This window comes from Camelus ferus, chromosome 29, assembly GCF_009834535.1.
Source record: "Camelus ferus isolate YT-003-E chromosome 29, BCGSAC_Cfer_1.0, whole genome shotgun sequence".
Lineage (NCBI taxonomy): Eukaryota > Metazoa > Chordata > Mammalia > Artiodactyla > Camelidae > Camelus > Camelus ferus.
The window spans coordinates 26,034,859-26,049,112 of NC_045724.1; the positions used below are offsets into that span (position 1 = coordinate 26,034,859).

At 41.9% G+C, this 14,254-nt stretch overlaps 1 protein-coding gene across 2 annotated transcripts in view; it reads left to right on the forward strand.

The window, feature by feature from the left end:
• The window catches only part of TCEA1 (transcription elongation factor A1), a 28,678-nt gene extending 14,830 nt beyond the window's left edge, over positions 1–13,848 (forward strand). The window contains exons 4-10 of one of the 2 annotated variants that reach the window (XM_032470293.1): positions 274–361; positions 3,372–3,514; positions 4,682–4,738; positions 5,735–5,889; positions 8,061–8,207; positions 10,703–10,774; positions 12,304–12,989. In XM_032470293.1, coding sequence (XP_032326184.1) covers positions 274–361; positions 3,372–3,514; positions 4,682–4,738; positions 5,735–5,889; positions 8,061–8,207; positions 10,703–10,774; positions 12,304–12,312 — 671 coding nt within the window. In that variant the 3' untranslated portion in view covers positions 12,313–12,989. Of the gene's footprint in view, positions 1–273; positions 362–3,368; positions 3,515–4,681; positions 4,739–5,734; positions 5,890–8,060; positions 8,208–10,702; positions 10,775–12,303 lie in introns of both variants that reach the window. The other variant, XM_032470292.1, reaches the window with a different exon arrangement.
• The last annotated feature ends 406 nt before the right edge of the window (positions 13,849–14,254 follow it).

The window sequence follows — 14,254 nt, forward strand, 5'->3', positions numbered from 1 at the left end:
TGTTCTTTGCTTCCCTTGTTCTGTGTAGTCAGTCCTCCCTTTTATACTACCATTAGCGTAGGACCAACCGAGAGCTTATCTGGGGATGCTGACCGAGCACCGCTGTGAAATCCGCGTACATATGCTAGTAGGGCAGCTTGCATAAACTCCATTTACTTGTTAAAAGCTTAGGGTTTTAGTGTTTTTTTATTGCATAACACGATAGTATGATAATGTAGTAGTATTTTTTTTTTAACAAATGTCAACAACTTAGGAATTTCTTAAATTTTTCAGATGGACCATCAACAGATAAAGATCCTGAAGAAAAGAAAAAAGATACTGCAATTACATCGCAGAATAGCCCTGAAGCAAGAGAAGAAAGGTATTTTTTGCTTTATGGAAATTCGTTTATGTTGAAAGTCACGGTTTTATGTGACCATCGCTTCCCCATGATCTTACAGTCTCATGTCTGTTCCCCTCTATTTTCTAATCACACTAGCATAAATAGATAGATAAAAGCCAGATAGAAGTAAGGTTTCTGACAAGATTTCCTGGAGGTTTAAGAGAATTAGAAGATAGCACATAAATGAGAAACTGCTTACGTCACGCCTGACGCGTGTGGTTGCGTGGACTCTGAGCAGCACCGGGACAGCGTGGTGAAGGCGCTGCCTGGGGGTCCACGTGGCTGCTTCCTTTATTTGCAACGTTTATTCTTTAGATAGTTTTGGACGTGGATCTAATTCTCCTTTTGATGCTTCTTTTTCTTTCCCAGTTTAGCTGTTTATCATAAGAACTTGAAACATGTTCGGTGATGAAGGGTTCAGGTTGTTCCTCAGCTCTTGGGAGGCCTTTGTGTTTACCCCTTCCTGTTACACATGGTGAACTGTGCGGTGTCTGGTGTGCTGACAGGATAGGTGGGGAACCTGGTAGGTGAAATACAGATCTGTGTTCTTGGGAGGCTTGACTTTGATGTAGAGCACTCGTTCTCAAAGTGTGGTCCCAGAAGGGAACCTGGTGGCTTTGTTGAAAAGCAAACTCCTGGGCTCTACCCTGGAGCTCCAGAACCAGGGTTTCTGGTGGTGGGGCCCAGAGATAGGCTTTTAACCGTCCCTTCAGGTAACTCTTGGGCCCTCAAGTTTTAGGCTACTTATTTTAACTTCATCTGTTTCTCACTGTTTACCCCAAATTGATAACATACTCCTCATTTTTTAACAACAATGATTAATATCCCATACGCAGTTCTTTTATATATTAGTACTCACTAAACGTGATGATAAAAAGGTAAGCTAAAGATAGGGTTAAACACCAGTTGTTAATAAAATTTCTTCAGTTTTTTTCCTAAATATTTTGAGATGGTTTTGGGCTTTTAGGAAATTATAAGGATAGTACAGAGGACTCCCAGATTGCCCCTGTGATACTTCTATACATGTATGCAGATGTGTGTATAAATGCGCACACACGAGTTTTATTCTGAACCAAATGAGAGTAACTTACGGGCATTATGCCCTTCATACCCCTGAATACTGACTACGTCAACGTGTGTTTTCTAAGAACAAGGACATGTCCTCACATAGGACCGTGATAGAGTTAGCGATATCTGGAAATTAACATTAATATGATCCTTCCTCCTAGTCTGCAGACCTCATTCATATTTCAGCATTTGTCCCAATAATGTCTTTTGTTGCAAAAGAAAAAAAATTTTCCAAAATGTCATCTCGGGTCACATTGCATTTAGTTACCATATCTGGTTTCCTTTAACCTGGAATGATTTTTCAGTCTGTCAGTGTCTTTCACGACCTTGATATTTTTGGAAAGTACAGGCCATTATTTTTTAACACACACTTTCAGTTATGTTACATTTAAAGTCACTGATTTAATGCCTTTAATATAAAATGTGAAGGTATAGACAAATATTTTAAATAAATATTGAAAGAGGAGTTCTTGGTATTATTTTTTCAGATTTAAGTAACTGAAGTTTAAGGTTAGAGCTTATCTGCAAAAGCATAGCATTACTTACGTGAAGCCTAATAAAGTAAGTGGTATGTACGCATGCACGCACACATGCACCTACACGCACGCATATACACACACACTCACACTTGTACAGTGAAGAAAATTTTTAACAGATTGGAGAAACAAGTCAGAGGTATCATCTACAGGAAGACCTAGGTGACGTGCAGGGTTTCACACTTTGGTGTAAGAATTTAAGGAGGAAGTGATGTGGGAAAATGCTTAGGATGTCAGGGGTGGGGCCAGTGGCAGTGGTGCTAGTGAGGAAAAGGCCCCGTCGTCCACCTGGACAGCCCCCAGGCCGCGCGAGGCGTTTGGCCACCCGCGGGCTGACGTGGGCACGTAACTGAAGGATTTAAGAAGTGGAGTTTGAAACAGTGATTGATCACTGGCAGGTGGTGTGCTGCGTCCTGGGAGTACAAGGAAGAGGAAATAAGTTCTCATCTTTGCTCCCAGAGCTCAGGCTAGGAGGGGAGGACACGGGGAAGTCACCGTAGTACACACCTGTGTGCAGACAGTACTTGGGGAGGCAGGTTGGAGGAGGCTTCGGGAAGGAAGCGACTGTTGTGCCCTCGGTCATCTGTGGAGGGCGGTCCGGCTGCGGAGGTCGCGGGGTGGGGAAGGGGAGAGGGCAGGGAGGGACCTCCTTGCAGCCAGGCAGCAAGTGACATCCGTGGAGGGTGAGAGGCTCGATTAGTCTGGAGAGGTTTGTGGCAGAAATCTCTAATGTGATAGGAGTTAATTGAAACCAGCCAGAAAAGTATTTTGGTAAGAATCCAGTACAAGAAGTTAATCAGAAGCAGTTGAAATGATTAGGTTGACTGGAAAAATTACAGAACTGTCTTGATTGCATTGATGTTTCTGGGGAGAAATTACCAGACATTTTTGTATTTTCACAACTTACTTCTCACTACATGTGGTTTTTATCCAGAAGTGGGTGTTTTATGTATAAACCTCATTGGTTGTCTAATTGAAACAGGGTTTTTCAAACTTTTTTCCCCTCTATTTTTGGATCAGAGCTGTCATACTCTCTGGTGCCATCCCCTCACCTCTCTCGTAACCAATATCCTTGCTTTTCATTTATTGTGTTAAGCTGTAATGTGTATTTTGTGTATTAAAAATATTTTTAATGTTTAAAACAATAATCAAGGTTAAAGAATAAGGGACTTGAGACTTGTATCTCATATCTTTACTGAAATTTTAGCTTCTTTTTAATCTCCACGTGGGAAATTTTTTTTTTCACGTAAGAGTCACTGAAATACTATCTCATTTAATCAGGGGAAAAGTTTTAGTTTTTAGAGAGTGGTAGTGATGATGTTTACTGTAAGAGAGTCTTCCTGACTTGTTTCGGGGTGTGTGTGCATGTGTGTGTGTTTCAGCAGCTCCAGCGGCAATGGAAGCAGCAGGAAGGACGAGCCGCACGCTCGAGACACGTACGTGTCCTCCTTCCCTCGGGCCCCGGGCACCTCTGACTCCGTGCGGTTAAAGTGCAGGGAGATGCTCGCTGCAGCTCTCCGGACGGGAGGTAAGCTCGGTGTCCGTGGCTCCGCTCTCTGTCCTTTGGCCTTGCCCTCCCCCTTACTTCTGCGCTACCAGTGGGACCCCAGTGAGAGCTGCCACCACTGCCCCGCGGGGAGAGGCTGCTGCAGGTCACTGAGGGCAGACTGCGGGCCATCTGGCCTCTGCTTATTCCCATGCAGTTCCGCACTTCTCATGTGCAGGTGCTTCTCCTGAAGTTTAGTCATTTGTCTCTCTCACAGCCTTTTTTCTCCTCACATTTAGTGTGCAAACCAATCACCCCACCCCTCAGGTTGAGAGTTCACGACACCCCTTGTTAAATGTTAGTATGTTATATATATTTGTCATTTCATTTCCTACATTTCTTGTTTCTTAAGTAGAGAAGAGCTTTGTATGTGGGAGCTTTAATTTAATTCGGAGGTCTTCGTTCTTTTTTTGTTTGTTTGTTTTGGTTGTGGGAGGTCATTAGGTTAATTTATTTAGGAACCCAGAACCGCCTGCATGCTGAGCACGTGCGCTGCCACTGAGCTGTGCCCTCCTCCCCCGGGGTCTTCATTCTTATGTAAAAGTTTGACTTCCAGGTTCCATATATAGGAGTATGTATTTATTGTCCTGTGCAGAGTCACCCTTTTTCTTTTCTGTCACACGGAACCACAGTCCGTGTGGCCTGTTCTCCTTACTCTCCCCTTTCTACTCTGGTTCCTCTCCTTTCTCTTCATGTATTTTTTTCTTTTTTCTTCCTAGTTTCTTTTTATTTCCTTCTGTCCTTTTGAGTATTTGCATAGGAGCCTTCTCAATGTGTCCGTGTATGTGATTGGCAGATAAAATGAATGGTTTCTTTGCACTGAAGTCTGAGTCGCAGGAGCCAAGATAGTTCTTTGTGTAACTTTCTCTGCTCTCTGCTGGAGCAGCCAGAACTTACGGAGTTGTGAATTGAGAAACTGTCTGCGAGATGAATTACTTCCCCACTCATGAGGGCTGAGGACTCGCTCAAGCAGGAGCCAAGTGGGGAGTAAAGAGACCAGATTCTGATGAAATGAAACTGAAAGGAGTCTTTGTGCAGGGCACATGGGGTTGAAGCAATGGGAACCCAGTTTAATTGACTCTGTATTGAAATTTTCTTTTGATTTGTTATAATTGCTTATGCTTGACAATTCTTTGTGCCTGTGTTTAGATGATTACATCGCTATTGGAGCTGATGAGGAAGAATTAGGATCTCAGATTGAGGAGGATATCCTTTGTGTGTATATGCGTAATTGTTTTAAGTAATCTAGGCTAAGTATAATTTTTCCTTTCTGTAAAGAATTCAGAGTTCATTTTATTCTTCAGTTTCTATCTTGATTGTTTTGATGGGAAAGGGGAGGTCTATCCATGTCCTTTTCTTGTTTTCCTGTCATTCAGAAGTAAATCACATAATTGTATTTTTTTCTGCCTTACAAATTGAGAATGTAGCGTCTCAATTGAAGTTGTGCAGAAGGGCATGGAAACACTCACTTCACACTAGTAACTGTGAACTAGTAAGTATGAAGTCGAGTTTCACATTTGGGCAGACGCAGCAAAGCATGTACAGTCCTCTGAGCTCATGACGCTGGAGATAGGTGTGCTCATGCTAAACACCGCGTTGTGGGCCCTGGGGGAGGGGCTCACATGTAGGTGCACGGAGCAGGAACCTTCCAGGGGATTGTCCTTGTTAGAAAGGGGGTCCTGGGGCTTGGTCCCTGCTTCAGCCTGTTCTGCTGAGAAAAGCCACCTGCTAACCTAGCTTCCTGCTGAGCCGGGGAGGAATGAACCCTCAGGGCCACTGTGAATGGTGGGTGAATTGCCTTCTTAGAAGGCCCTCCAGGGAGCTGTGTGGTCTTTTTGAGGCTTTTTAGGATCCTTGGTAGGATTCAGACTTGGGCAAGGGAAAGTATGTATAAGTTCAAGTTCTTTTTCAAAGGTGTTCTCACTCAGATTGAGTACCTGAGGTACATTTTGAAACCCTTTTGTTTTGTGTGCTGCTTGGCATTAAACACTGAGAAAGCACTGCTGTTCCATAGCGTGGATATATGACCACTGTTATTTGCCAGTTACAGGTGAGGAAATCAGGCAGAAACAGAGCCTGTTGTTAACTTAATCTAGGTTGGAAACACTGCTTAGAAATTTCAGGAATTCTTGCTGTGGCAGAAGAGGAGGAAGAATGGTCTCACCATTACCATTTAACCTCTGTTCCTTAATGGCCGAATACCTATATATCAAGAAATAAGGAATACAGACATGAAATACAAGAATAGAGTACGAAGTAGAATATCGAATCTTAAGGATGCTAAGAATCCAAATTTAAGGAAGAATGTGCTATGTGGGAATATTCCTCCGGACCTGTTTGCTAGAATGACGGCAGAGGTGAGTATATCTGAATATAACGTTTCCGTGACAGGTTCCACAACATCAGATGTAAAGTCCGTTTAAATCATAAAGTACTCTGTAAGTACCAAGTGTATAATGAGCCAAGATTGGCTGTTCTGATTTATTCATACATACAGTACATCAGACAGACACCAGCAGTGATCAAATCTCTTGGCATTGATACTTGTCCCTTTCATAACTTTACCATGATCTTTGGGAGATTGCCTTAAGTTATTGTTTAAAAACAGGTGTTTTTACTTATGCTGGACTCATGTAGAATCAAAGAGTTGAATCTCTAATTGCAAATAGACTTTGTAACCTCTAAGCTTTTTTCATGGTTAAATACTGTAAAATTGGTCACATCTTACTGACTATTCCTTAAATTTATATAAGGAATGATGGTGAAAATGAAATTCATTGTTTCCTGTTTATGGACAGTAACTGTTGTGTGTCTGTAATCTCACTATTTTACTAAGCATCCAAGAGAGTGAATTTGTCCTTCTATATAGCTAATAAAATTGTTATATTTTAATTAATTTTTTAAAACCTCATTAGAGTAATTTAAAACTTTCACAAAGTAGAGAACATGGTATTATGAAATCCTATATATCCTTCACCCAAGCTTCAGGTATTTTAAATAATTTGTCACCCTTTTCATCTATCCCTTCTTCCTTTTTCTTTCTTTTCCCCTGAATTATTTTCAGTTATTTTATTTTGTTACATCATTTTACCTCTCTGTACTTGAGAGATGGCTTTAAAAATGTGGCATTTTTCTGTAACTACATTGTCATTACTGCAGCCAACAAGTCTAATGACAACTCCTTGGCGTATTTACCGCCTGGTTCACATTCAAATTGTGTGCCTGACTGTACGTTTGTTTTGTATAAGGATTCAGAGTCGAGATGTTACCTTGAGTTTGGCCTCTTAAGATCTTGCACATAATTAAATCTAAATAAACCTAAAGCAGTCTCTTCTACTCCTGCCCCCTTCCTTCGGGACAGTGACACTGACCTGTTGAAACCAGTTTCTCTCTTCTGTGTCCCACAGTATGAACTGCCCGTTTCTCCCTTGTGATATTATTTAACTTTTCTGTCCCCTCCGTTTTCTGTGAACTCCAGGCTAGTTCCGTGGGCTTGATTACCTACAGGTTCAGCTTTTTTCTGCGTAAATACTTCGTAAGTGGTGTTTCCTACTCCATGCTGCATCACATCAGGAGCCACTTCCCTGAGCGTGTGGAAATCGATCGGGGGTTGAGTGCTGGCAGTCTGGTCACGTTCTCTGTCAGCCTTTCCTCTGTGTGTTCGTCCACTGTCATCCTTGCCTGAACTGGTTCTTTCACTGGGAGTTGCAAATAAGAGACTTGTAAAATCCTGTCATTCCTTGTACGTGTGTTAGCTGGATTTCCTTGATAAAGAAGGACTTGCCCTGAGTGAGGGCTCCTCCGGGTTGCCCTGTTGCTTAGGATGGGAAGGGCAGGGGAGGCGTGTCATTCTTTCCCTCCGCTTAACAGTTACAGAAGCAGGGGTGGAGCCCTAGTAACTGCCGGGGCAGGGGGGTGGGGGTGGGTTGTCATTTTTGCTTGTGTTTGTGCTGTTCTTTTCTGAGTGTCGTCATGGCCCTGCGACTGTATTTATCCCGTGGAGATTGGCCTTTCCAGCCATTCATATGATGGCTGAAGAAGCCGTCCTACCTGTGGCCAGTGGGGGCTCCTTCCTGTAGCTCCTCTCTCCATGTGACTTAACCACGGTAGTCAGGTGGCTTCCATGCTTTCTGGCACAGGAAGATGACCCTGACTCATCCTGTGCATGTCTTGACTCAAGCTGAAATCACACGTTCCTTCGAGGTCCCTGGTTCCAGTCTTGGGGGTGTGGGGACAACGGTAGACACCAGTCTGGATACTAGAGGTGCCCATTGCTACAGGGTTACACTGTCTACAAGCCTTTACATGGTAATTAAAGCCAGTTTTCACGCACAAACCTGTAAGTATTTGAAAACCTTTTAAGAGGAAGCAAACTCTTATGAGTCCTGTGAGGAAAAATATTAATTTTTCACTTTTGAAACTTTAAGAGTTGATTTTGGTCCTATTACTAAACTAATGGAGCATAAAAAGCATTCAGCGTGTGTGCAGAAGGTGCCTGTGACCAATGGTGTTGCCGTCTCCCCGGTAGGAAATGGCTAGTGACGAACTCAAGGAGATGCGGAAAAACCTGACCAAAGAGGCCATCAGAGAGCACCAGATGGCCAAGACGGGGGGGACGCAGACGGACCTGTTCACGTGCGGCAAGTGCAAGAAGAAGAACTGCACCTACACGCAGGTGCGTGGCTGCGCAAGGGCCCTCGTTCTCTCGCGAGGGGTGCTGCTGACGGGTTCCTGTTAATTAAAAATACGTTAATGTAGTTAGACTTTCTTAGAAATTGTTACTGTGAAAGCTGTATAAATTAAATGAAATTTGTAAGACAATACAGAATTTAAGGAAATGGCCACATTCTTTCTCTAAGAGCTAATTAGTTGATTATTGGTTAATATGTAAACAGCCTATAATTCTTTTTATTTGTCAGGATCATGTAATTTAGGGAAAGTTCTTTGCTCTTCCTTCCTTGGGTCCTGGTACTTTTAGCTTACCTAGTTTCCAGATAATTTATTTCTTTTTTGCAACATATTGATTACTTTTATCTTCATACATGTTGTGACTAACCTTTTTATTCTTAAACAGCTGAAAGGAGCCACGTTAGTAGTTGTTTTGTTTGTATGTGCGTGTGTGAAGATGTTTTTTTTTTATTATTGTCATTAATTTCATTTGCCAAATAAATTGTGCTATATCTATAATCTGCTAAATTCAAAATTTTCCCTTTAAAGAACAACTAACTGTTATGTTTCAGGTTAACAGGTTTAGGGAATTTTCTTTTTTCTTTTTTTTTTTATTGAAGGTTGAATTTTTTGATTGACAGAAAATTAAATATTTAAAAATAATATTAAGTTTATTTAAATTATTGTGTAAGTATACCTACTTACAAACAATTTGGAAAATACAGAAAAGTTTGAACAGGAAGTTAAAAATCACTCATTAACCTGCCATCCAGAGAGGACAGTCATCCATATTTTGGTGCCTGTAGTATTTTGTGGGTTTTTAAAAAAATGTAGTTGCAGCTAAATATTGTAAATCATTTTATATACTTTTACCCCAGTTAACTACTATAGTGTGAGCATTTTCCTTTAAGTTTTTAAAAAACCTTCATAAGCATCTTAATAGCTGTATACTGTTCCGTCAGATGGATAGACCCTAATGTATTTCATTATATCCCTGTTGGATGTTAACTTGTTTCCAGTGTTTGTGTTGTTATAAAATTATACTCTTCAAACATCCTTGTATACAAATCTTTACCTCCAGCTTTAACTGAAGAATAATTGACAAATATAATTGTATATATTTAAAGTGTGATGATTTGACACACCTATGTATCGTGGAATGATTACCAAGATCAAGATAATTAACACATCCATCACCTGACATAGTTAATTTTTTCTTTTCTTCTTTTTTTTTTTTGTGGTGAGAATGCTTAGCTCTCCTCTAACAGCAGTCACCATGCTGTGCATTAGTTCCTCAGAGCTGCTTCTTGTAACTGCAACTTTATGCCCTTTGACCTGCAGCTTCCCATTTCCTCCCTCCCCCAGCCCCTGGCAGCCACCATTTATTTATTGTTTCTATGAAATCAGCTTTTTTTTTTTTTTAGATGCCACATGTGAGTGATGTCACACAGTGTTTGTCTTTGTCTGGCATATTTCACTTAGCACGGTGCCATCCACATGCATCCATGCTGTCTCAAATGGCAGGATTTCCTTCTTTTTTATGGCTGGATAATGTTCTTTTGTGTATATATGCCGTTTTTTCCTTTATCCATTTATCTGCTGAAGGACATTGAGGTGGTTTCCACATCTTGGCTATTGTGAATAATACTGCAAAGAACACGTGTGCAGATAATCTCTTTGAGATACTGATTTCATTTCCTTCAGATACATGCCAAGGTGTGGAGTTGCTGGATCATCGTATGGTAGTTTTATTTTTAATTTTTTGAGGAGCCTCCATACTGTGTTCCACAGCGGCCACACCACCTTGCGTTGTGTGTGAGCAGCAGTGCGCAGGGGCTCCCTTTGCTCCCCGTCCTTGGCAGCACTTGCTGTTTCTTGCCCTTTTGCTCACAGCCATTCTGGCGGGTGTGAGGTGGTACTCCCTGTGGTTTTAATTTGCATTTTGCCCGTGATGAGTGGTGTTGAGCTGTAGGTGGACCTTTATTAGTGTTTCTAATTACCACCTTACAACAAACCAAATACCAAGTTCCTGGGTCACAGAGAATGGGTATTTAAGGCTCTTGCCTTGTTGCTGCCTAACTTTTAGAAAGGTTGTAGCAGTTTATATTTGTAGGAATGAAATATTTGTAAGCTTTACATCTTTGCTAATTTTTAAGAGAAAATTGATATGCCTTTTAATTAATGTTTCTATGTTTCTTATGATGAAAATTTTTCATATTTGTTAGCCATTTACCAAAAGTATAATGTGTGACTTTAGATGATTTTTCCACTTATTTGGGGTAAATTAAACATGGAAAGACAAACAAGGAGGACTTGGACAAATGGAGTTTGGAGATGTGTGTTCGTTCCACGTTACTTAGCTTATTTGAACTTTTCTCAGGCCCGTACACATTTTACTGTGGCACCATTGTGGTGGTTATTGGATCTTCATGTAGAACGTTCTTGTCTAGCGTGGACTTTGTGTAGTTTTGTGAGAAGTATCTTCCCCTGACTCTGCCGCAGGTCCAGACGCGGAGTGCCGATGAGCCCATGACAACGTTCGTCGTCTGCAACGAGTGTGGAAATCGATGGAAGGTAGGGCGTCCGCCGGCCCCTGCCCCCCACTCACGGGGCTGCCTGGGTCCGGGTGTGTGACGTGCTCACACTGCCTAGCACTGGGGCCCCACTGGACGTGAAGTGTCACCCTGACCTACCCGCCGTCACGGTGGCCTGGTGCGGGAAGGGCCGGGTGGAGTCTCAGGTGGGCAGTCGCTCTGCCGCCTTCCTGGGCGTGCTGGAGCCATTCAGCTGCTTAGACTTCTGCTCTTGCAGAAAACCTGTGCGTGCGTCTGCCTTGTCTTCGTGGGTTTTGATTCTGGAACAGCTACTGTGCCTGGTTGAATCCAGCCGGTGTCTCTAGTGCTGATTTAGGGGCCCCGGACGAGCACTGTCGGGGTTCGGGGGCTTTTCACTGGGCCTTCGTTCACACTGTTAGCCCCACATGGGCCAGCTGTCACTGAATGGTTCATTCCTGAGTGACTTTTGTCAGCCACAGAGGTGGAAGAACTACACAGCATGCCCAGGATGGAGGGGGAGGTGAGGGGTGTGGGGTTGGGGAGGCCCACGGGGCAGGAATGTACGGTCTTCGGAGCCAGACAGACTCTGAACTCCTTTCTCATGTAGTAAATGTGAGTAAGGCCTACGCTTCAGGCTGTGGTGACGAGCAGAAATAAGATATTTAAAGTGCCTGATAACTGTTGGTACTCCAGAAATGCTAGTATTTTTTAAAGTTTTTGTGAAATTTATACAAGATTTTTTTTTTAAATTATAGTTACATTAGACGTTTTAGTCTAATGCTTATTTTGAATTACTCACATAGGTTAAACATTTTCTGAAAATCGGAAGTGAATAAAAGCCAGCCGAGGGGACGGTATCCTCACATAGTGTGAGACTTTGGCTCTGGGTGCTGTTTTAGGGGCTGAAGCCAGGACCCATTGTGTTACACACAGAGATTTAGTTCTGAGTGGGAACATTGGTGGTGTTGAGAGGACCTTCATGGTTGGAAACTGTTTCCTCTCCTGAGTCGGCAGGTGTTTTAATTGGTCTGAGAGCGGGGTGCTCCTTTTTTTTCCAACCCCGTTGAGCACGTCTGGCTTGGCCAGGCAGCGTGCTCGGGTTTGTTTTGCGTGGTGGGCGGTGGTGGTGGTGATGACTGACTGGGTGTTTTGCAGTTTGCTGTTGCGTGGTGTCTGACGCAGTGCCTGTCAGATTTAAGAAAGTTGAAGTTAATGTAGAAAGCTGGTGCCTGGAGTGGCTTACTCTAGAAGTTCAAATTTGGAATGAATTCTTTTAACCTAAAAATTAAAGAGTACTTTTTATTAAGTTTTAAATACTTAATAAAAAATATTTTATACTATTTCTTCCTCTGTGTATTCCTAGGATTTCTAAGTTGGAAGAGCCAGACGCTTAGTACAGGTGGCTGTTCGCGTCGGGAAAATAAAGCGTCTTTCTCAGAACTGCCCCTTTCTCTAGCGGTGTGCGCTGCAGGCTCTCGTAAACGGGGGAGGGCACACCCCATGGTTTGTTCTTAAAATTCTCACACGATGTTTCTTCTTTTCTGACAGTTCTGTTGAGTTGGAAGAATTGGCGAAGTGTCTGGACCATTAAGAAAATGGATTTTGTAATTAGCTTTAAGACTAGGCCAACCAACTAGTTTTCCTGCAAATCAGATTTTTAAAGTAACGTATATCCCTTGGGTTAGTCATGTTTTTGACATAGCATCCCTTCCTTAAATGCCTTCTGTAGTTTCGGACCAGTAGGAAGACCACATAATAATTGTATGGTACCTGTTTCAAAACATTTTTTTTCATTTTTATAAGTAAGTTGATATTAAACTTTTGGCAGTTTATTTTTACCTTTTTTTTCTTCTTAAAGGAAAGTGTACCTTAACTTTTTTACAATCTGAAACATATGCAGTAGCAATGTTATTCTTCTCAGTTGATACACAAATGGAAATTACATTTTTTTCCCATATTGGCATGTACCTGCAAATATTAAAGAGGAGAAGAGGTAATATAATTATAAGTTTATCAGACGTGGTGTGTATTCAAATAATACTTGACCAGCTTATCTAAATTGTACATAATATTTGAACTAGCATATTAAATTGATTTTACTTATTATGTACACAAGTCTGGGATAATTAGATATTATTTTGCATTTGTAACTAAATGTGATCTTCATTTCTTGTAATTTCTTGTACATGTTTATTACTTGTTCTTAATAGATTTTACGTTTGGAAATATGACTTTGTTGAAATGAGTTTTGTTTATTGTTTATTTGCCTGTTTGACTTTGTAATGCATTTTAGTTTTGTGGAACACTGTTGCCGTCTTAGTAGGCTTTTCATAAATCCCAGCACAGGCCAAGAAGGAAAGTTTTCTACCATTTTTTTCCCCTTGTAGGAAGACATACTGGGAAGAAGATGTTAGCGTTTTAGGAGAGTGTAGTTACTGTGAACAGTTCCTGACTTGACTTTAATTTGGAGATCCACGCTGACCAAGGACTTGAAGGTTTATAGAAGTCTCTACAGCGGTGGTCCTTATGCGTGGAAAGGGTGGGGCACATTTCTGTCTTGACTCTAATTTGCTGGCTCTCTTTCTGTTGCACAAGAAGGAGGTTGTGGAACGAGCTAGTCTGTGGGCTGTGACACGGCTCGTTTACCGTGAGGACCTCACAGTTAAGTGTGTGCCATCTATTTTGTTAAGAGTAAGAGAAGATGATTTTCACGTGGGTTCCTCGGTGGGCTTGCTGTAGCACGTCTTCAGGCCACCGGTGCCACGCCCATGCTTCATTCTGCTCCATCTGCGTGCATCAGACACGTAGGGAGACCTCAGCATGTGCTGGGCGCCCCCTCCGCCCCTCTCCCATCGCTCACTGCAGCTCCCTTCGATGTCAGTGCAGATTAAGACCCCTGTATGAGAACTGGCCCACTGGTACCAGCCCATCTCTGCTCTGTCAGATCACAGAGTAACCTATCATTTGAAAAGTAAAGTACCTTTTTGAAAGAATAAGTTTAAGAAGAATAAAATTAAAGTAGCTCCACTTTAAAATAAAGTGATCCATTTTTAAATTTGTAATTCAATAAAGTTTCTTGTTATTAAACATGTATCACATTTTGTCATTTTATTTAGGCATTGACGCTTGCTTTATCTTTTGTTTAAAAAGTTCTCCTTTCTCAACTGTTAAGGTGTTTTTAAAGCCCAGTTTTAGTTAAATGACGGCTGCCTGGTTTTAAGTAGGAACTAGTACTGAGCTGTAGTGTCTGTCTGTCTCTTCTCCTGGACCCCTGCGGAAGGGTGCGGGGGTGGTTCTGAGCAGAGCACATGAGTGCATCCCTTGTGGGCACCTGATGTAATATGAGAGTGAGTCTTATATTGAAAACTACCCACCAGTTATAAAGTATCCGGAAGTAAATGTTCTCAAGGGCGATATTTGATAATGCTTATTTCCAGGGCAAAGTAACTTAAATGAATGCACAGAGGAACTAAGCTGGACAGAGTGGCAGCTCGTGAAG